This window comes from Zootoca vivipara, chromosome 2 (genome assembly GCF_963506605.1).
Source record: "Zootoca vivipara chromosome 2, rZooViv1.1, whole genome shotgun sequence".
NCBI lineage: Eukaryota > Metazoa > Chordata > Lepidosauria > Squamata > Lacertidae > Zootoca > Zootoca vivipara.
Genome location: NC_083277.1, coordinates 76,402,572 through 76,423,488, shown reverse-complemented (window position 1 = coordinate 76,423,488; position 20,917 = coordinate 76,402,572). Strand labels below are relative to the sequence as shown.

Below are 20,917 nucleotides of genomic sequence, written 5' to 3'. Positions count from 1 at the left end.
ACATGCCTGTCTGGGACGAGTCTGGGAAAGGAAGACAGTCTTATCTCTTCTGCTGCGGGTACTATTACACTGTACTTTCGCTTTTATTTCTTCCTGTTTGTTCTCAGAGCTGGAGAGAACGGACGCCATTATGCTTTTGTCTGTACATAGTGTGTAAATAAATAGATTAGCTCTACGACAGGCATGTCAAACCTGCGGCCCTCCAGATGTTTTGGACTACAATTCGCATCTTCCCCAACCACTGGTCCTGCTAGCTAGGGATCATGGGAGTCGTAGGCCAAAACATCTGGAGGGCCGCAGGTTTGACATGCCTGCTCTACGATGTCTCACTCTTCTTGATGTGTTATGCCAGAAGACTGGAAGAGAAGGGAGATGCCTTTTCCAGAGCTGCATGTACCAGAGGACCATAGCTGCCAAGTTATCCCTTATTTTAAGGGATTTTCCCTTATGCTGAATAGGCTTCCTCGCGAGAAAAGGGAAAACTTGGCAGCTATGCAGAGGACACTCAGAGTTTGGGGGGCTTGCAGGCACCCCAGGGCATTTTTTCAATAGAAGGGAGGTATAGAAATTTAATAATAAAGAAAAATAATACTTTGTATATGTTCAAAGTGGGTTTTTTATATGGAAAAAATATCTAGGTATGCAAAGGAAAGGGAAAGGGCCTTTCCCAAAGGATTTTACATATATTTAAGGGACGCGGGTCTAAACCACTGAGCTTCTTGGGATTGCTGATTGTAAGGTTGGCAGTTTGAATCCGTGCGACAGGGTGAGCTCCCGTTGCTCTGTCCCAGCTTCTGCCAACCTAGCAGTTCGCAAGCATACTAGTGCAAGTAAATAGGTACCGCTGCAGCAGGAAGGTAAACGGCATTTCTGTGCGCTCCGGCACTCGTCATGGTCCTGTGTGTGCCAGAAGCAGTTTAGTCATGCTGGCCACATGACCTGGAAAAGCTGTGTGTGGACAAATGCCAGCTCCCTCGGCCTGAAAAGTGAGATGAACACTGCACCCCATAGATCCCTTTGACTGGACTTAGCCATCCAGGGGTCCTTTACGCTTACCTTTACCTACATATATTTAAGTGTACAAAGCATCTAGAAAGCCTGTGTGCGTGCAAAAGCAATATTGTCCATATTATTAAACACCCAATATGGGTTCTGCGATGTCACAAAGATTAATTTGAAGAAATTTGGGGAGTCAGTAGATATGAATTAGTCCTAATGCCCACTGGGCAATAATGTTACTAATTAACTGTGCATAAATTCTGCATCTAAGAATATTATAGACTAAGGGTGCTACCAGATTGCCACTATTTGGGGGTGGGATTCCATCACATCCAGCAAATTCAGGCTGCACCATTATTTTTATGGTTGAGGATTGGTTTTCAATTGTTTTTGATGTTGTAACCTGACCTGGTGAAGGCCAGGTAAATAATAACAACAATAGTAACAACAACGATGATGATTTGGAGCTCTTGTGAAACAAACTGGCTCCCTCCCCCAAAGACTGGGTGTTTGCCATCTAACCTCTCTGCAAACAATTCAGGCTTGTCTGGAAGCAGCCTAAAGTTGCACACTCTTATTCTGCTCTGTATTTGAGCTGCATATCAAAATCGGTCATGTCATTATGGAGGTTATGCAGTTACTGAGTTCTTGATATACTCAATAGAACAGACAGTCAATTGAGAAGTACAAAAACACATTAACAGAGTTATAAAATATATTTTAATAGCAAAAATATTTACAAAGCAATCTTATGAAAATAGATACAAAATTCATTGTCCTGCTCGAGACTTTTAACAAAAGATGCTAGTATTGTATCTTAGCAGCTGGAGCTTAACATTATAGGAAACATGCTTGGGCACACTTTGTGATTGTTGCTTTGTTTTGTATTTTTGTACTTTGGTAAGTCTTTCCCCAATTAAAAAACATATAGAGCTACCAATAAAAAGCAGCCATTTCACAAAGCCATATTTGGTCACGATGCTACATCAATAGCAAATTTGGTTTTTTTAATTCCACAAGACGTTCCAACTTAATGTTTTCTGGATAACATAGCCAAGAGGTGTAACCAAAAATAATAACACTTCGATATTGCGTTTAATTCACATGGTGGGTATTGCGGGCTGGGGGGTGTACTCTGACAGCCCTCCCACCATAATCCTTGCAGCTCTGTGACAGTGTGGTGAATGTGACTTAGGGTTTGTCCAGATGGACAAGAATGCAGGAGACCAAGGTAATATCTCTCCCATTGTCTTCCTATTTGTGCTCACAAATGCCTGTTACTTTCTGGTGGCTCATTTTTGTAGCAGAAGTAAAAAAAGACGGGCATTTTCAGATGCCAGCAAGCCCAGCTCCTTCTCGTGGTATAAGCAACCACATACATAGTCAGACCTAACTAATTAAAGGCATCAGTGGAGAGGGGAAAAATACTTCCGCCTGTATTTATGGCCAGGAGCTAGACAAAAGGGAAGGATGTAATAGAGGTTCACTTAAGTGATTGTTGTGTGTATAGAAACAAATGCTCAAGGCCTCAAAACAATGACGATTTCTCGAACGATGCTCAAGGCAAATGTAACATTCAAGTAAAGGAGATCTCTTTCAAACTCATGGGGGATCATTCATCTATACTTGATATGTACCGTAGGTATATACAAATAGTGTCTCTGTGTGTCCCAGTTATTTGTTAGAGTAGCAAAGTGATAGACTATAACTATGTTATAAAAGTAGTAAACATTTGGTTCATAGCAGATTGCATTTCATAACAATTTTGTAAAGTACAAAGATCTAATTCACATCATGCTTTTTGAGATTGGCTTTATTGTATTTTTTTTCTTTGGTTTGGAATCAGTGCTTGAAATTTGAGGCAGGTGTCTCCTTTTGTAATTGAGTGATTTGGCGAACAATGGAAGGAGTTGGGGAGGGGCTTGTGGATTTCACTAAGAGCTCCCTCTAATTTGAGAATCTCTTAATAAGACAACTTGTCCATTTACTCCCGGGGGCGGGGTGGAACAACACAGGTTGGCTCTATTTGATCAATGCCAGAAGAACCACCATCCATTTCTTGGAGTATCATAATAAATAATGGCTGTTGAAGAGCAAACAGGTAGAGTGTTTGCTAAGCTAAGTTGCATGCATGTCAGGAACAAATATCACTTAAGAAAAAGAAACCCTCTCACAAGTCTCTTTCCTTTTTCAAAAACACATTCACAATAAAATTAGATATTGAGAAATCTATATTGTGCAATAATGCCTCTCCATAAAAATATCCTTAACATTTTTGTTTCATAAATATTTCACATACAACTCTTCAGTTTAGAGGGAAAAACATCAAAATCCTATTATCTTTGATGTCACACACACAATACTAAGCCTCTGGAAATTTCAGAGCAAATATTTTCATAGCTCACAACTGTTCTTCTAAAATAACACATGCACACACAAATCTCTGCCATGTACCCTGAGAAAACAAAAGATTTTTTTCTAACAGACCTTTCAACTCAAGGTATCCTATGATATGTAAGTGAATAGCCCCGTAAGTGATGGAGGGCTGATCAATTCTATACTCACTGTGGTATTTCTTTTAAAGGAAAGCCTTGGGACATTACTTTAATTTCAGAAAGCTGTGACCGCTTAATACAGATCATTATAACATTTCACATTATGGATACTAAGCCAGTAAATTGTCTTGAATATTCCAGATGCAAAAACAAAGTCAGTTTTCACCTTAGAGTAGCATTTGAATTATGATGGGCTAATTCTAATGGTGGATTGGGATGAAAACTTCCCTATTTTTAAAGTATTTGCATGGCTGCAAGATTTACACAAGTTACAAAATTTAGTATTTCATGGTGCAGTTTGGGTTACTTTGGTGCATAAGCTCGATTACTATTTTCAAAAGAACAGAAACATCCAGGTCCTAAGGCTTAAAATGATCATCTATTATTTTGAAGTGAGATTTAATTTCACACTACTTAAGAGGCTTTGAGCTTCATAGTAATAGGGCATTCTGGGCCCTTAACAACAATGTATTGTAAAGCAAAAGCAAAGCATGCTCCTGGCAATCTTCCACACTGTAAAACACTAAGCGCTCAAAATGAGAAAATTCTAAAACATCCCTAAGGGCCAATCCTGGAACTCACAAGGGAAACAGAGCTGCTGCTTCCTAATGTTTCCTCTTTTTGGGAATGCATAGTGTAACACAATGTGAACACAATGTCACAGAATAACATCACATCACACATTGGCCACATTTACATGTTACAATGAGTGAGAGTCGCCCCCCCTTTTATTACTTATCATGGCTTCTTGCAGGGTTTGGCAAGCTTATAAGGCCTGTGGGCACATTTACAAACTGGAGAAACTGTCACAGACACCACTCTCACACCACAACCAAGCATGTGCTGCAACTTATTCCACTGGATGCAACAGAATGCTTCTTTCAAGCCAAATAACAGCAGGGGGAGGAGACCCTGTGGGTGCCATGAAAGCCTCTGTGGGCACATTTGGACCCACAGGTGCTGCGTTAATAACATCTGGTTTATTGTGAACGATCAGTGTGTTGGCACATGCTGCCCAAGTGCTGCCACTTGGCAGAAGTAAGAGAAAAAGCAGGAAAACTCATCTTCCTGGTATGTCCAAACCAAAGATCGTTGCTTGTTAATCTCTCCCCCTTAAGCCATGATTACTAGTCAATGTTAAACCCTGGCTTATTGTGGCATGTGAAAGAGGCTGATTGTGTTATGGGACAGAAGAGATGAAGAAGCACAGAAAGGTAGCTGCTCCTAATCTTTTAGTTCCAGAAAAAATATATACTATGATCGCAACTTATGCACGTTTTAAAATGTGCGACTTCAACTTTACATGGTTGAAATCACACAAATGATAAGCAGAGAGGACAGAAAGCTCCATCTTTGCAGGGTTTTCTCGGAACAGAAAGAGGTTTTCAACTCTCAGTCTTGCTTATGGGGCTCTGGGAGGCTCACACAAAATCCCATGGGAATTCAGATGACCCCGCTTTTGCATCTCGGAGAGAGCATCCCCAGAGCCCAGCGAGCAAGATGAAGAAGAAGGGGAGGGGAATGCTGTCAACTGAAACCACTTGAAATGAGCAGCTTGCTAGGCTGTTCTGCCTTCTCTCCCTTCCTCTCAGGTCAAGGTGGTTAGAAAGCAGCCATCAGTTGGAGCAGGAAGCACACACCACTTTGTGCAATACATTGTATGTAGCAGAATACAAAATAATATGATATAGCATCATCGATTTGTATAGCATGAATTAAGTCACAGAGCACGCCCCTTTAAAAGTGCTTTGAACTGTCCCCAAATCAAAAGATATATTAAACATAGAAAGACATAATGGCTCCATTTACTGTCACATATTATGCCTTTTTTTTGGTAATAAGCTACCTGCTGTTGTTTTTGCCAAAAAAGCGAACATAAAATGGCATTAGACACACAATGTAACTAAAAATTCTGTTTATCTGATTAAAAAGAGGAAGTGTTTCAATCAGGAACAGTTGCACACACACTTCTGACTAAGTATTTATGCTTAGAGTCTTGTAAATGCCCGATTAAATTAACACCACTGTAACTTACTAAAATTGCACACATAGTTCAAGAAGTAAAATCTGTCAAGTTATAAAATGCCAGCACTTATGGTGCATTAATTACATTAAGAGCAACAGAAACTGCTATAAACAGCAGCTGTAATATGAGAAAAGATAAATTAAGAGATATTTTAAGTTTATAAGTGAAGCTCTGTGGATATTAATTTCCATAATGCCCTGCTGTTAAAATACAGAAAAGTGCTAAAAATGTAATACTTCTTGTCACTCCAGCTGGCAAAGACCATAATAGGACCTTTTGGCATTAAAAAGGCTGAAGTCTCAGCGGGAGAAATCTGTATTGTTCAATTAAAAGTTCTTCTGCTTGATGAAAACTTGCATATTGTTGAGCAGATTGTACAATCTCACACACAAAATCTGGCTCTGTAAAGGGAATTGCCGCATCAAGTAGAACTCACATGCAAAACAAGGCCATGAAGTCAGGATCAACAGCTCCGATTTACATACAAAGCCACATTAGTTTGGCCCAGAAGCAGGAGCTGAACTTTGAAATGGGAAAAGCAGCCCTCTCTATCTTGGGATGGGAAAGGTTACCTCTACGCCAACTCTTTGAGACTTAACCATGATGCTACATGCAGATTGATAGCAAAACAAATTGAGTTCAGCAACACTGCAGATTTGAAGGGAAGAGCCTGTCAAGCCATTCATTTTTCTAGCTGTGTTAATTCCAATATATGGTGGTCTCCTAGAATTTATTTTTAACCCAAATCAAATCAGGACATGCAGCACACTTAACTGGGACATGTGGATCATCATAATGAAAGTAATACAGTCAAGAAGGAATGGAAGTACTTGAATGATTATTTAGAAAGGCAAGGTTCTAATGTAAAAATTTGGCTGTGTCTAGAATGACCTCATGAATGGAAAAGGGGAAATATACATATATACATATTTATATATTAAGATGAAAATAATACTGAAATACAGATAAAATAATGAAATGTGAAAGGAAGTGTTGTGAGAGTGATGGAAGTCTATTATTACTATTATTTTGTAAGATTATTGTATTGAAATATTATACTTTTCTTTATTCTTTCACCGACTACTTTTCTTTGCAATTCTTTTTCTTTTCTGTTTTTCTTTCTTTATATTATTCTTTATGTATGGTTTGGTATTCCTCTGCAAAGGGCACCAAGCCAAGGGGAGAACAACAACAACAATACCTCAATTTTACAGGTATCTAAAATTTTGAGGGGTGCCACATTTTGCCCTCGCTCAGGGTCCAGTCCTGATTTATGGAAGACAGAAGCACTACTGCCTTGAAACTACTTCTCATCTTAAGTTTCGGAAGTTACTGGTGTACTCCTGCATACAATTCTCATACTTCTATACAAAGCATGGGAAAGAGTCATACACCTATATACCTGTTTCCACAAAACGGCTGACAAAATACGCTCACATCCCTTGGAGGAAAATATCTCAACTTTGGAATTCCTGTCTGCAGTGCGGCCATAAAAGCACAACTCCGCTGTTGGGAAAAAGTCGCGATCCTACCTTAAACGCAATACTTCTGTATGAATTTGGTAAATGTGGTGGGAAACTACAGCAGGGGTTATATGTTGTGTAGGTGCTACTTCTGAATTTTTATTACAAAGCCTCCTAAAGAGGGAGCCCCTATGACACAGAGATTGAATAGCTGCTGTTTCCCTCACCAAGTGAATGGAAATTATATTCCTATGAAGGAAAGGAAATGGTGTCACAAGGAGGAACTGTCAGCATCCACAGATGACTTGCCTGAACCACTTTAGCCCGTTGTATCTCAGGGGAATTAAGCCAGTGGGCTACCCAGCTTCTGCTTAAAGAGCTCTCATGAGAATCTATCAATACAGTCTATTCCCCTGCTGAAGGGCTCATACCATCAAGAAGTTCTTCCTAATGTTTCGTCTACATTATTTTTCTTGAAATTTGAACTTCTTGCTTCAGGTCCTACCCTCTGGAGGAAGAAGTCTGCTCCATTATCTACACAACAGCCCTTCATGTATCTGAAAGTGGCTATCATATAACCGCTTAAACATCTCTTTTCCAGTCAAAGACACCGAACTCTTTCAATCTCTCTGTATAGGACGGTCTCCAGGCACTTCCCCATCTTGGCCACGCTTCTCTGGACATGTTCATTTTTCAATATCCCTAAATTGCAGTGCCCAGAACGAGACACCGTATTCCAAGTAATATCTGAACCAAGCAGAATAGTGCAACCTAGAACTATGGTATTTTCACCCCTTTTGAAGAAGGGGAACATGTCTCCCTACCTATTTTCTTGCTCACTGGAACGATGCCTAATTGTGCCTTCAAAATCACTCTTCTAAAATTTTCTCCTCCTCCAATATGTTCTATCCATGGGATTGTACCTGGTATTTCTTTAAACTAGTAGAAATCAGAACAGCTGGCTATGTTCAGCTTTTCCTTTCCTCAGTCTCATGAATCCCTAATTTGTTTTGTTTTTTGTTTTTAATTACTGTATGCAAGATTATCCTCACTCCAAAACAAAACGAAACCCCTCATTGCAATTGAACATGCACATTCCCAATCCAGTATTTAAACAGCTCCACCATCACTAACACGTGATGGAAATAAATATTTAACTTAAAAGTGGCTGGAAAGGTTTTTTTTATTTCATTCTCATTTGCTTATATTTTACATACCTAACCTGCAAGAACTTGAAAACAACCAACTGATCTTGTTTCTGCAAAGACATTTGGGTCATGCACAATAAAAAGTGCAAAGAAACTCTATCCTTGTAGAATAGTTTACCTTATGTATTATGTAAAAGCAGTTAGCTGACAAAGAAAAAAAAACCTACTTACAAAATGTCCTGTAACCCGCTCCGATTACCCTGCAGCCACCATCCATTGGGTTTCTTAATAGAAGGGTCAGTGCTTTATTTACCAAAGGAATGTCTGAGAAGTTGATTAAGTATCCAGGTTGTTTCACACACTATGAATGACACAACCAGAACCCTCAGTTATGAAACAGCTAACATGTTCTTTCCATTGTTTATAGTCCTAGTAAAGGCACTTATGATTGGCATTAAACAGCTGAAAGTTCTGTGCATTTTCATATCAACAGGTTAGAACAGGACATATATTTCCCCCCCCCCCAAGTAACTTATCAGACAGATCAAGGGGTAAGTCAGCAAGCAACTGCTCTCCCCTGAATTGTGCAGAATGATTAGTTGAAACTACGGTACAAATTTGATCAAATGGCACAAGCTTGGATCTTAAGGTAAGCCTTACTACTGCCTAGGCTCCCTAAAAAAGCCTCTTCACAGTACCTGGGGGTCCTCCTGAATAATGTGAGAGCCTGCTGAGGGAGGGGAGAATCACCTCATATTGGGCAGATTTCCACTTAATCTTAAAATATTCTCTCCTTCCCCAGCAGCCCTCAGTGCCTCATCCACTTTGTTCAGAAGGGGCTCCTGACCCTCTGTAAAAAATTTTGAAGGGACCCAATAAGCAAAATAGGACAGAAAACCTTCCTTCCATTAACTTCCTGTCATTTAGGATACAAACCATATTTATTATTTCAAGGCGGGGGGAACCACCCAGAAAGGCGGCACTATTTTCATACGCCAAAGTGGTCTTCAAGGAGAGGCGAAAAATTGGGGACATGAAAACACTAAAAGGAGAAAGGGGTGTGACTATGAGGCACATCTGGTGTTAAAGTGTATTTGTTCTGCTTGTCTGTCACAAGAGCTTGTGGACATAATAATCCACCTTGCCTCTCACCTTCTTAATGTTGTGTCCAAAAGAGCAAAATTAAAGCATCAAAACTTCTTGTATGATCCTATACCATATGAATAAAAAATTAGCCCTTTACTTCTGTGTGAGTGTATGCCCAGCATTCATTCTCTCACACACAAGTCTGCCATTACCTGAATTTGGCTAATATTCACCATTCACTCTTTAGTGAAATTAGGTTTCGGAGGTGCAGAGCCCAGGCTGCCCATGAGCACACAATGCGTATTCCACAGCTTGGTGCACACTATGGAAGAGGAATTGCTCCTCCCCCTTTTTAAGGTACTCCCCTCGCTCTAGGGATTCCCTCACAGAGGGATTGCAGTGAGCCAGCAGCACTTGGATGCCAATTTCCCCATAATCCTTGTGAACCTCCTTGAGCGTGTGGATCCCTGCTGTATCTAAGAACTGCACCGCACAGCAGTCAATCACTATAGTGTGACACTCCAATGGGTGAGCGACAAGCTGTACTGAGATCTCTGCCTGGTTTCCGTTGGCATTGACCATTTTCTCACTAAGCTTTCGCTTTTCCGCTTTTCTCTTGGCTGCCAACTCCCACAGAGGGTTGACTCCAGTCTGCTTGTACAGCATGGACTTGAAGCTCTTTTTATTAGCGTAGTAGATGGGTGCTTCAAAACGGAAAACCCTGATCCCTGGTTTTGTCTGAAGGTTCCTATATTCAGGAAGGGGTTCATAGACTTCAGATTCTGGCACCCAGCCCAATAAGTGCCCTTCTGGCCTCTGCGTCCTCATAATGACACACAGCATTGAAAAGCAGACCCCAATCAGAAGGCCAAGTTCAGTACTTATCAGTGCTGAAGACAACATGGTGACGAACCAGATCACTGTGTCCACTTTGCTTAACCGCCACATTTTGGGCAGGTCACTGAATTTCCGCAAGGCTCCTCTGAGATTGACAATGGTAATGACCCCTAGCACACACTTCTGGAGGGAATAGAACAGGGGAGCAATCACAAGGAGGACTAACAAGATGACCAAGGAAGACACAACACCGGAGATCTGAGTCCTGCAGCCTGTCGACTCTTTGACAAGTGTCTTGGCAAGGGCTGCGCTACTAGTGAAACAATGGAAAAAAGAGGGGATGATGTTGCAGAAACCAATGGCATACATTTCCTGGTTGGGTTTAACTGTGTAGCCATGCTTCTTGGCAAACATCTCAGAGAGAGATACTGTGATGGCAAAGCCAATAATGGCTATGGCTAGGGCATCCAGAGCCACACTGGGAATCAGACTCCAGTCTGGCGATTGCGGTGGCAAAAACCCAGTAGGAATATGCCCAGAAACACTGGAGTCATATTTCTCTTTTAGCTTCCCAAAATGAGATGCCAGTGTGGCTACCACCACCACCACCAACTCAGTGGGCAGGGGCGCCTTAAGTTTGGATTTGTATCGCTCATTGAGCTCTTTAGCTGGGATAAGAACAAGAAGGCACAAGCAGCTGGTGATGAGATCGCAGAAGTTGGTCTTGTGGATGTTTCTGAATATGTTCATCCAAGTGGTTATCAAGGAACCAATGCCGTTGCTACGGGGAATGTGTAAGCCCAAGAGGTATTTGGCTTGTGAGGTAAGGATGGTGAAGGAAGCACCTGTAACAAATCCACTGAGCAAGGAATCAGAGAGGTACACAGAGACAAAGCCCACTTGGAAGAAGCCCATGACAACCTGAAAAGAAATGCACAAAAGATCAGAAGGCCATTTTGCAACACAAGACGGAAGAGTATGACTAGACAATGCATACATTATTTCAGTCAAAACTATCAGTTCATCACTATCAGTCATGGTGGGGGACCAGTTAAATCGGTTTGTGTTTGTTTCAAGTTCTTTATCAGAATTTCTTTCTCTTTTTGGCTTTTTTTTACTAACCTTTTTGAATTTGCAGGTTTTCCTCTCTCCAATATTTTATTTAAAATTTTCAAAACAGGGAAGTGTGTACATATGGGTCTGCACATGTGCATATTAAATTGGGGCTGATGATTTTCTTGTAAGGAATGCATTTTAAATTATTTAGTTATGTGTGTCTTTAAAGGTAAAGGGACTCCTGACCATTAGGTCCAGTCGTGACTGACTCTAGAGTTGCGGCACTCATCTCACAGTTTTGGCCGCGGGAGCCGGCATACAGCTTCCAGGTCATGTGGCCAGCATGACTAAGCCGCTTCTGGCAAACCAGAGCAGCGCACGGAAACGCCGTTTACCTTCCCACTGAAGCGGTACGTATTTATCTACTTGCACTTTGACGTGCTTTCGAACTGCTAGGTTGGCAGGAGTTGGGACAAAGCAACAGCAGCTCACCCCATTGCAGGGATTCGAACCGCCGACCTTCTGATCAGCAAGCCCTAGGCTCTGTGGTTTAACCCACAGCGCCACCTGCGACCATGTGTGTCTTTACAGTGTTATTAAACATTAATTTGAGTTCTGATGCCACAACAAAGTTTTGACTATTGTGATGAGTTGGCTGGATCAAGCCTGTGTTAGACCTGGGTGTTGGTTAATCAATGTAATGAAGTAGCCTGGGTATGTGGGTTGGTCGGGCGTATGCTTCCATTTTAGGTTAACCACTGCTAAACATCACAGCCAAATCACAAACTGGGGTTAATCTTAAATTTGGTTTGTTGAAACAAGTCAGCTTCTTAACTATGGTTTGAAGTTGCCGTGTTTCAACAAACCATAATTAAAATTTGTCAGTTTAGTTCATACAACACAGTAACCTGCAGTTAAACTAAAACAGAAGAAATCTTTCAAGCTCCTCTTCTCAGCCACCTCAGGACAGGTGGGGGCAGTATTTAAGCCCCACAGTAGCAACTTTTCATTTCCCATCAACTACATTTAGCGTTTCTGTGTGCTGCTCTGGTTCGCTAGAAGTGGCTTTGTCATGCTGGCCACATCACCTGGAAGCTGTACGCCGGCTCCCTCAGCCAATAACGCAAGATGAGCGCCGCAACCCCAGAGTCGGTCAGGGGTCCCTTTGCCTTTACCTTACAGTTTAGCATTACATCTGAACCAATCCATCAAGGTAAAGGGTTAAATGGGGATTGGAATCTAACTATTTTTTTGCAAAAACAAAATCCCAAATCACCATGCATATGCTTAATTACGAGGCTGCATTGAAACTTTGGTACCAGTCTGTCACCAACCTCATCTTGGAAGGCAATGAGAGGAAAACTACAAGAAGCCTATAAAACAGATGCCCTTTGGATTGTCACCTCTTACCTGGTAAATGCCAGCAACAAAAGTCACCGTGGCTCCAACACTAATTGCATAGCAACTTCTGTCACATAACAAATGTGATGTCTCATTCGCAGTCAAAGGCCCCAGTGTGCTGTTATTTACGGAACCATGCATGTCTGAGTTATAACTACTAGGAACGTCTGGTGCCAAATCATACCCAGCTCTCTGTACTTCACGGTCCACTACTTCTCCTATCATCAGGCACAGAACACCAAAAATGCCGACAGAGATGTGATGAGAAGTTCCAAACAGGAAATAAATGAGGCCTGCAAAGAATGACGTATAAAGGCCATAGATAGGTTCTTGGCCAGCCACCAGAGAATAGGCAATGGACTGCGGAACCAACAAGATCCCCACGATCAAGCCAGACATTAAATCTCCCAAGATGTTCTCTTTCAGGTTGTACTTGGGGAGCCATTTCAGCACTGGAAGGAAGCTGAAGAGCAGGTCTTTGGCAGCAGCTGGGGTGCAGGTGCATTTTTTCTTCACTTTCTTCAGCACACGTGCCTTGATATCTGTGCTCTTTTCTATACGTTCCAGGCAGATCCTGGGACGGCTCTTTGCTGTGCCATCATTTACTTCTGCCATCTCAAACCCTGAATGGACATGATTGGCTTCTGCTGCCATCTTCAGGGCTCACTAGAATGGTGGGGAAACAGAAGGAAAAGAAGACAGACTTATTATTGAACCGACATACAGATTTCAAGCTTATTAAAGCAAACACAACAAACTATCTGAAAAAACTAACAACTTACCAAAGAAAACCAACAATACCCTAGCATGGGGCAGCAGTAGCAGCAGCAGCAGCTCTAAGCCTAAACAGTTCCATTGATACACAGGAGACATGAGAGTCCCCTAGGGAAGCAGACTTTGCCACTGACTTCAGTGTTGGGGCCAGGTACACGTGTACAGTGGGCGAAGGCAGCAATAGAGACATCTTTAATCTAGTGTTAGAAATTCCCCAAGCTCCAGGCACATTTTGCAACTGGCACAGGTCCAATTGCAACCACATGGAGATCTCTGCATGCCAGATTGGCGACTGACATCTCTATCTGGCTGGCCCCTCCAGCTTAAGCAGGTAAGCGGAATAGCTTATTTATTGCATTTATATCCCACCTTGTCAGTTTTGTCTCTTGCTTCTATGGAGTTCAGGCAGGCATACACAGAATACTCTCATTTTTATCCTCAAATGAGGTAGGTTAGGCCAAGGGCCACTGATTGTTCCAAAGCCATTCAGCAACAGAGCCAAGTAGGGATCTGGGTTTGGGTTTCCAAAATGAACACTATGCAACACTGGTAGGAAGGGGGCGAAAAACCCAATCAATTTGTGCAGCTGAAATTAAACTACTTTACAACAAGATTTGTATTGGCTTTAAAGGTTATGACTGACACCTTAAATCTAGCTTTCTAAAGGGATTCACAATTCCAAAATCAAGGCTTCAGTGTTGAACATGACTACCTGTCCTGTCTCCATGGTCATTTTTTCCTACCCAGCATGCTCCCTGTCCTTCTCTTTCTTTACCCATACACCTCTCTGTTACAAAAGCAAAACTATAATATAGGCTGCATCTCAGCTCAAAGGACATTTGGGCCACTTCTCTCCACACACCAAAGGGAATAGTGTAGCCTCAGTATAAAGCCCTATATTTCAGGGGCTGTGGAGGGGGAGCAAGTAAGAACAAGTCACTGAGCCAAATATCAGGTGGCTGAAAGGTATGAGCCTTGACTCAGTTCTCTCTGGGTCAAGAAGATGAAGTTAGTGGTCAGCTTCTCAAGCATCCTTCATAACCACTTTTGTTCACTGCCCTACTCAGCAAGACCAAATGACATGACCAGAGACCTCAAGAAAACAATACCATTTTAAGAAAGAATATTAAAGGAATAGTAGCAAAGTGAGAGTAAAAGGAAGACTGAACTTTGGAACTATTTGCAGACGTTCTTTGCAATATTTGCACTAAGTCATGCCTTACAATGCTCTTATATTGTGATATGTGAGTCACCGAAAGCCCTCTTGTCCAGGATGGAAGAGAGTCAAAGTAAACTGAAAATGTATAGAGCTGGCCAAATCAGGTACAGGTAGATGAGTGTCTTCCCACTTTCCTTTCTCTGCAGCAGATCCTTGCGTTGTGTCAAAGGCTGCTTATAAAGTTTCCTTAGGAATCAGGAGCATATAGTCCACTGTATCACCATTATCAATTACATTTATATTCCACCTTTACTGAAAGGCATTCAAGATGGTGTACAAGTTCTTCCCCCTCCCATTTTCCCCCTTACAACAACCCTGTGAAGTAGGTTAGGCTGAGAATTTGGTTACTGGCCTAATGAACTTCACAGAAGAGTGGGGATTTGAACCCAGGTCTCCCTTGGTCATAGTTCAGCACTCTAAACACTTCAGCACTCCCAATCCAGAGGTAATGTGGTACACTCTGAATGCACAGTGGTGCTTCCAAAAGTGATCTCTTAACACAGTGTGCTGGAGGATTTGAGTCCTCTGGATTCAAACCTCTGGATCTGACTCCACATCGCCACAGTATGTTTAGCAGTAAATCATACATGTTACATTTAGGAGGCTCACTAACATGGGTATTCATATTTGAAGTCCTCTTCAAATACGAATTAATAGTCAGTGTAGCTTCTCAGACAGCCTGGAAGCTATGATTAATTCCAACCAGAGTGCCTGTATTAAAGAGCCTTTATTCTAGCTTAGTCTAGACTGCAGTAACAGACTTCTATCCTAAGAGGGGGGGGGGGAATGGCTTGTGAGAAAGCTGCCTGGCACTGAAGTTGGCTTGCTCACATTACACTTCAGTATGTACCAGTATATTTTCATTTTGGAGAGGAGAAGTATCTTTTTTGGACAAGCAGTTATAGTTTATAACAGTATATGGCCAGTTATAATCACTTGGGCAGCTATGGTTTTATACTTTCTCTACAGTGTACAAACTGTCTTACAGCTTTTGTCAGTAACTTTTAATTCCTAAAGAATGAAAGTTAAGTTTAGCTAAAAATTTCACCCTTAGAATTAGCCCTGAGTAGCCTGAGCAATGTTAGCCGGAAAACACCAGGACTAAGAAGTCCATGTGATGAGTCAAGAACCTCACCTGGAAGTGCTTTTTTTCCAATAAAGGGCATCATTTTGCCTAAATGCAAGATAGCCTTTTAAAAAACTACTACTCATTCTTAAAAGGCAGGTCATTGTTTATTTTTCATTTTCATCAATTTAGGTATCTGGAATACAGAATACATTTAAAAAAGCATAAAGCAACAAGAAAAAAAAGATGTAATGTTGTTTCATTTCTGTAGATTTGTTTAAGGGAATTAGAGACCCTGGATCAAAAAGTTCCAGGTTTTTTTTCACATTCCCACCGCAAATGTATAAATTTTCCTTTCTCTCTCTTACAATGTGAGCATCTACCATCACCTCTTTCCCCAGTTTTGTGAGATTTCCATTTGCCCAGTGCCCCCAGAAATCCACTCTAATACAATTTGTTCTTTAGTTAGTAGCTGTGGGTTAAGGTCAGCGGTTTGAATCCCTGCAACGGGGTGAGCTCCCGTTGTTTGGTCCCAGCTCCTGCCCACCTAGCAGTTCGAAAGCACATCAAAGTGCAAGTAGATAAATAGGGACCGCTCCGGCGGGAAGGTAAACGGTGTTTCCGTGTGCTGCTCTGGTTTGCCAGAAGCAGCTTTGTCATGCTGGCCACATAACCCGGAAGCTGTCTGCGGACAAACGCCGGCTCCCTCGGCCTATAGAGCGAGATGAGTGCCGCAACCCCAGAGTCGGACACGACTAGACCTGATGGTCAGGGGCCCCTTTACCTTTACCTTTTACAGCGGGAAGGTAAACAACGTTTTCATGTGCTGATCTGGTTCGCCAGAAGCGGCTTTGTCATGCTGGCCACATGATCTGGAAGCTGTACGCCGGCTCCCTTGGCCAATAACGCGAGATGAGAGCTGCAACCCCAGAGTCGTCCGCGAATGGACCTAATGGTCAGGGGGCCCTTTTCCTTTAAATATGCTGAATATCTATGTTCCATTTCTTTTTAAAAGCTATTTCTGTTTCTATCTGCTTATACAATGTCTTTCTCTATTGGAGCACAATCACAAACCTCCTGTTCCAATGTGTACTATTGTCACAGTTCACCTGCACTTGTAAGAAGACTGAATGTACACGGTCAGTTCAAGCTTACTCATCTGAAGAGAATCACCCTAGTCTCTCACTCTAGACTTGTTTTTATGGGCAAGCCCAAGGTGAATGGTACTTCCTCAGGCTGTCTACAGCTGTGCCTCATTTAACCGCATTCTCCATACCCGGCCAGTTCCAGGTGCAGCAGGTTTGTTGCGCTTCCAAGAGAGTCCAAAGGATGGGGAAAGGGCCTCCCTCCACTCATAGCTCTTTCTTCACCCTCTGTCCTCTCCTCCTCCTCTAGCTCCTTGAGTCTGGGTCAAAATAACACTAAGAGGTCTAATGGATCCACTGACCTTGTAACTATTCAAAGCAGAGGGCCAAGTTCACATAAGCAGCTACCTGCAACAATTTTCATGCTCAGATCAAGACCTAGCTGAAGGAAAGCTTATGACCTTCACAAACAGCCTTGCTAGGGCTTCTCTCATCTGTGACAGTTATATTGCAGAGACAGCCTAAGTGTTGCGTATTACCTGACAAAGAGATGTGGGACACCCCACATGTCCCACATCTGAATCACAAGCATAGTGGAAATGTGCAACTTCCTGCTTCACACATGAGCACTGCTCCAAGGATATTTGTGCAAGTTTACGTAATTCTAGGGGTTACCTACTTTGGGCTGATTAAAAAATGCTGCTGCACGAGATGAACAGAAAGCACAGGGGAGCAATCAAAAAGCATGAGAGCAACTCTGTTGTATCAGAACAAATACCCATTTAGTTCAGCATTCTGTTCTCACAGTGGCCAACCAGATGCCCATGGGAAACCTGCAAGCAGGACATGAAAGCAACAGGCCCCCCCCATTTTTGATTCCCCAACAACTGGCATTCAGAGGCAATATGCATCCAATAACAGAGGCAGTACACAAGCATCTTTACTCACAGACCTCATTGACAGCCTTATCTTCCATGACTTTTTCTAATCTTTTAAAGTCATCCAAGTTGATGGCCACCATCGCTACATCTCTTGGGAGTTATCCCCATAGCTTAAACTATGCGCTTAGTGAATAAGCACTTTCTTTTGTCTGCCCTGAATCTTTCAACATTCAGCTTTATTCTAACATTACGAGAGGTATAAAAACTTATCTCTAACTAATTTCTCAATGTTATATGTAATTTTAAACACCTGTATCTTATCCCCAACAACTGGCCTTGATTCCATACAAAAAGCCCTAAATGTTGTAACCTTTCTTTATAGGGGAATTGCTCCAGTCCCTTAATCATTTTGGTTACCTTTTCTGAACCATTTCCAGCTCATTTTGAGGGGTAGCTCTACATCATGGTAGGGAATCTCTTCCAGCTACTGAACTGGACCCTGGCTCTGCTGCCCCAAATTGGACTACTATGACAGGTGGACAGGGCAATGATGTCAGAAACCCCATTTTTCTATTGTTTGAATTCAAGCCACACTGCAAAGAAAGATTAATGAGGGGCTTGAAGTCAATGCCTATCAGCTGGTCAGTACAGTTCAAGCCCTGCTTTCTGTAGGGGGAGGCTACTGCTAGTTACATGGGATGGATAAAAGCTAACACAATGTCATGTCACACATTTATTCTTTTACTGTAAACTACCATGGAGAAATGTGATAGCCTTTAGTATCCTCATAACATGTAGTTTGGACCCCAGAGTTCATGGCTTGCCTATGACCATTCAACAAGTTCATGAGTGAATGAATCTACATTTGTACCTGACTGCCAGATTAATGTTTACGATTGTGACCACATCACCAGTGAGACCAGGTGTAAATCTAACAGCAACACAAGCCCATAGAAATAAGACAAAGACTCCTATAGATTTAACACTAAGTATCCTCACCTCCTACTAAACCTCTGTGCTTGACTGCATCCCTTTTCTTTTGCTCTTCTGCTAACACTGGAATTCCTCTTTTTCTGACATTAGTTTGCTCTCTTTTATTATTCCTACAACACTTCCTCACTAAAATAAACCTTGGCTTTTCCAGGGCAAATGTTATTGTTCTTCCCTTCCTCTTTTAGACTGCAACCCTGCAGGCAAGATCTGCCTTTTATTTTTACCTACAGAGACCTTGGTCAGTTCTTAGGACCTTTAGAAATAAATAACAAAGCTTCCAAAATTTGTATTTCAGATTTGACAACTAAGGCTTGGCTTACAAAGACAGTTTCCCTTAATACAAGCATTCATAGTCTGCCTTTGGCATCATGTGCCCGAAATTATGCATGGAAAAAGTTAACATGAATAGGGCTATACACAGAATGTAGTGAGCTGCAGTTCTTTTTCTATGACCACAGTATTTGTTGCAACCACGATGCTTAAGGAAATTGCTGCAATCTGATCCATGTACAAATATTTATCCACACAAACTGCACTCCAAGGATAGACAGTGACTGCTTTTGTATAGAGACAACTGACTTTATGAATCAACCCTAAAATATTGGATGTAAAAACACCTGGATATAATAATGGGGGGTCATGCAGATCCAAATACCCGTGTTTATAATTGAAGCTTAACATCTTCTTTCAAAGACTTTGTGAACCACTCTCTCCACAAGAAGAGAAAGAACACTAACACTGTGATCAGAAGCAAATGTTCACAGGTAAAACACACATTCCACAAGGTAAGCAGTAAGTTACAACAGGTACGGTACATTCTTTTTTCGCCAGGCCAGGCCCTTGGCTTCCACTACACTTCATATGATAACTAAAACCACAGCTTTTTTAATATAAAAAGTATGCATTCTCTGGGGTGATGTTATTCAAACTTTCCTCCAGAGTCCCATGTATTATAGTATTAGATTCCAAACTTGTCATTCCTGCTAAAAAGATGTTCAACTATTTTATATTCAAATAGATCTTGAAAAATATCAGTACCTTCCACAGCTGTTCTTTCCCCCTGCACAAAGGTCAAATCAATCTCAATCCAATTTCTGAAATGTTCTTTCTTGTCTGCTTTGAGAATCTTTATCTTTCTCTCCCATTATTGATATGTGCATGTATTGCAATTTCAAGACTTGTTTCAAACATTAAAAGGAAATGGGAAAAGCAGCAACCTCTGTGATGTTTTTTGCCCCAGTTCCTACCTTGATATCCAAATTGGGAAATCTGTGATCATTCTTGCTCCAGCTACAGGTGAGATGTGTTGAGTTTGGACACTATGTATTAGAGAGGTGGGGAAAGAAGCACTATTGATTTTCCTGAGCTTGCTTTTTGGAGGGTTTGCCCTTTTTTATACAGGGCAAACATTTCAATGAAATGGGTGTGTTATTCCAGTTCTGAATGTATGATAGACCAAAACAGGTATTTCAAAACCTTTTCTTTCACAATCAGGTTCTCTTTTATCCTTTTAAATATACACACAAATACACAATAAGCAGTATATAAATTTTCTTAAATGAATACTATTAAACGTTAGCCACTCAAACTCCCTCTACTGAGGTATGAGAACGGTTGAACCGCCCAAAACACAACAATAATAATGACGGCCAAGGGTGCTAAGTAAGTGCTTAACTGCATAAATTCAGTTTCAACAGCCGCTGCTGAATAGAAAGATGCTTTGCTACGATTGGAGCACTAGTCCCGAGTTTTTAGACGAATATGAAGCGAAGCAAAGAAGACGAGGCAGCAAGTTATCTTACTCCAAAGCCTCCCCAAAGCGCTGAGAAGACCCTCACCAAACTCAGCCCGAGGAGAGGGTGGGCTGCGGATGCGCAAGAAGATCCTTTCAAGCAAGAAGACACGACCGCCGAGTTGCCTCCCACTGCCCCACTCCGGACCGCCCCTTCCCAACCGAGATACCCTCCGAGGAAGAAACGCACACGCTTCAAGAGCGCTCTTCTTCCGCCCCCTCCAGCCGCCCTTCCTCTCTGCGCTCCTCTCCACGCCGGGGCCTCAGCTCAACTCAGCTCGCGGCGGCGGCGGCACGCGGCGGCCTCCTACTTGCTCGGAGTTCCTGCCAGCGAGCGAGCGAGCAGCCCGGGGAAGGAGGAGGGAGGGAGGGAGGTCCCTCCCGCGCCCTGCGAGGCCGCCGCCCCCCTTGGCCGCCAGCTCCGCGGCCTTGCAAAGAGCGGCCCAAGGCTCCGATCAGGCCTCTTGTAACGCCCGCATTGGCCCGCCTGCTGAGAAACCTGAGCAGGGAGGCTCACTTCCTATCCGGGCGGGAAG

The 20,917-nt window shown here is 42.2% G+C and overlaps 1 protein-coding gene across 7 annotated transcripts; it reads right to left on the bottom strand.

Annotated features, from left to right (window-relative positions):
* Positions 1-9,051: 9,051 nt before the first annotated feature.
* On the bottom strand, positions 9,052-20,680 carry SLC26A2 (solute carrier family 26 member 2). Of its 7 annotated transcripts, XM_060271712.1 has the most exons (4): positions 20,572-20,674; positions 13,715-13,891; positions 12,581-13,237; positions 9,052-11,035 (listed from the first exon to the last, which is right to left on the bottom strand). In XM_060271712.1, the coding sequence occupies exons 3-4, from the start codon at positions 13,223-13,225 to the stop codon at positions 9,530-9,532; spliced, it is 2,151 nt and encodes a 716-aa protein (XP_060127695.1). In that variant the 5' UTR covers positions 13,226-13,237; positions 13,715-13,891; positions 20,572-20,674; the 3' UTR covers positions 9,052-9,529. The 7 variants fall into 7 exon arrangements, with proteins under 7 accessions (XP_060127695.1, XP_034961124.2, XP_034961129.2 ...); XM_035105233.2 differs by lacking the exon at positions 13,715-13,891 and having other exon boundaries at positions 20,572-20,680; XM_035105238.2 differs by lacking the exon at positions 13,715-13,891 and having other exon boundaries at positions 20,552-20,674.
* Positions 20,681-20,917: the final 237 nt, after the last annotated feature.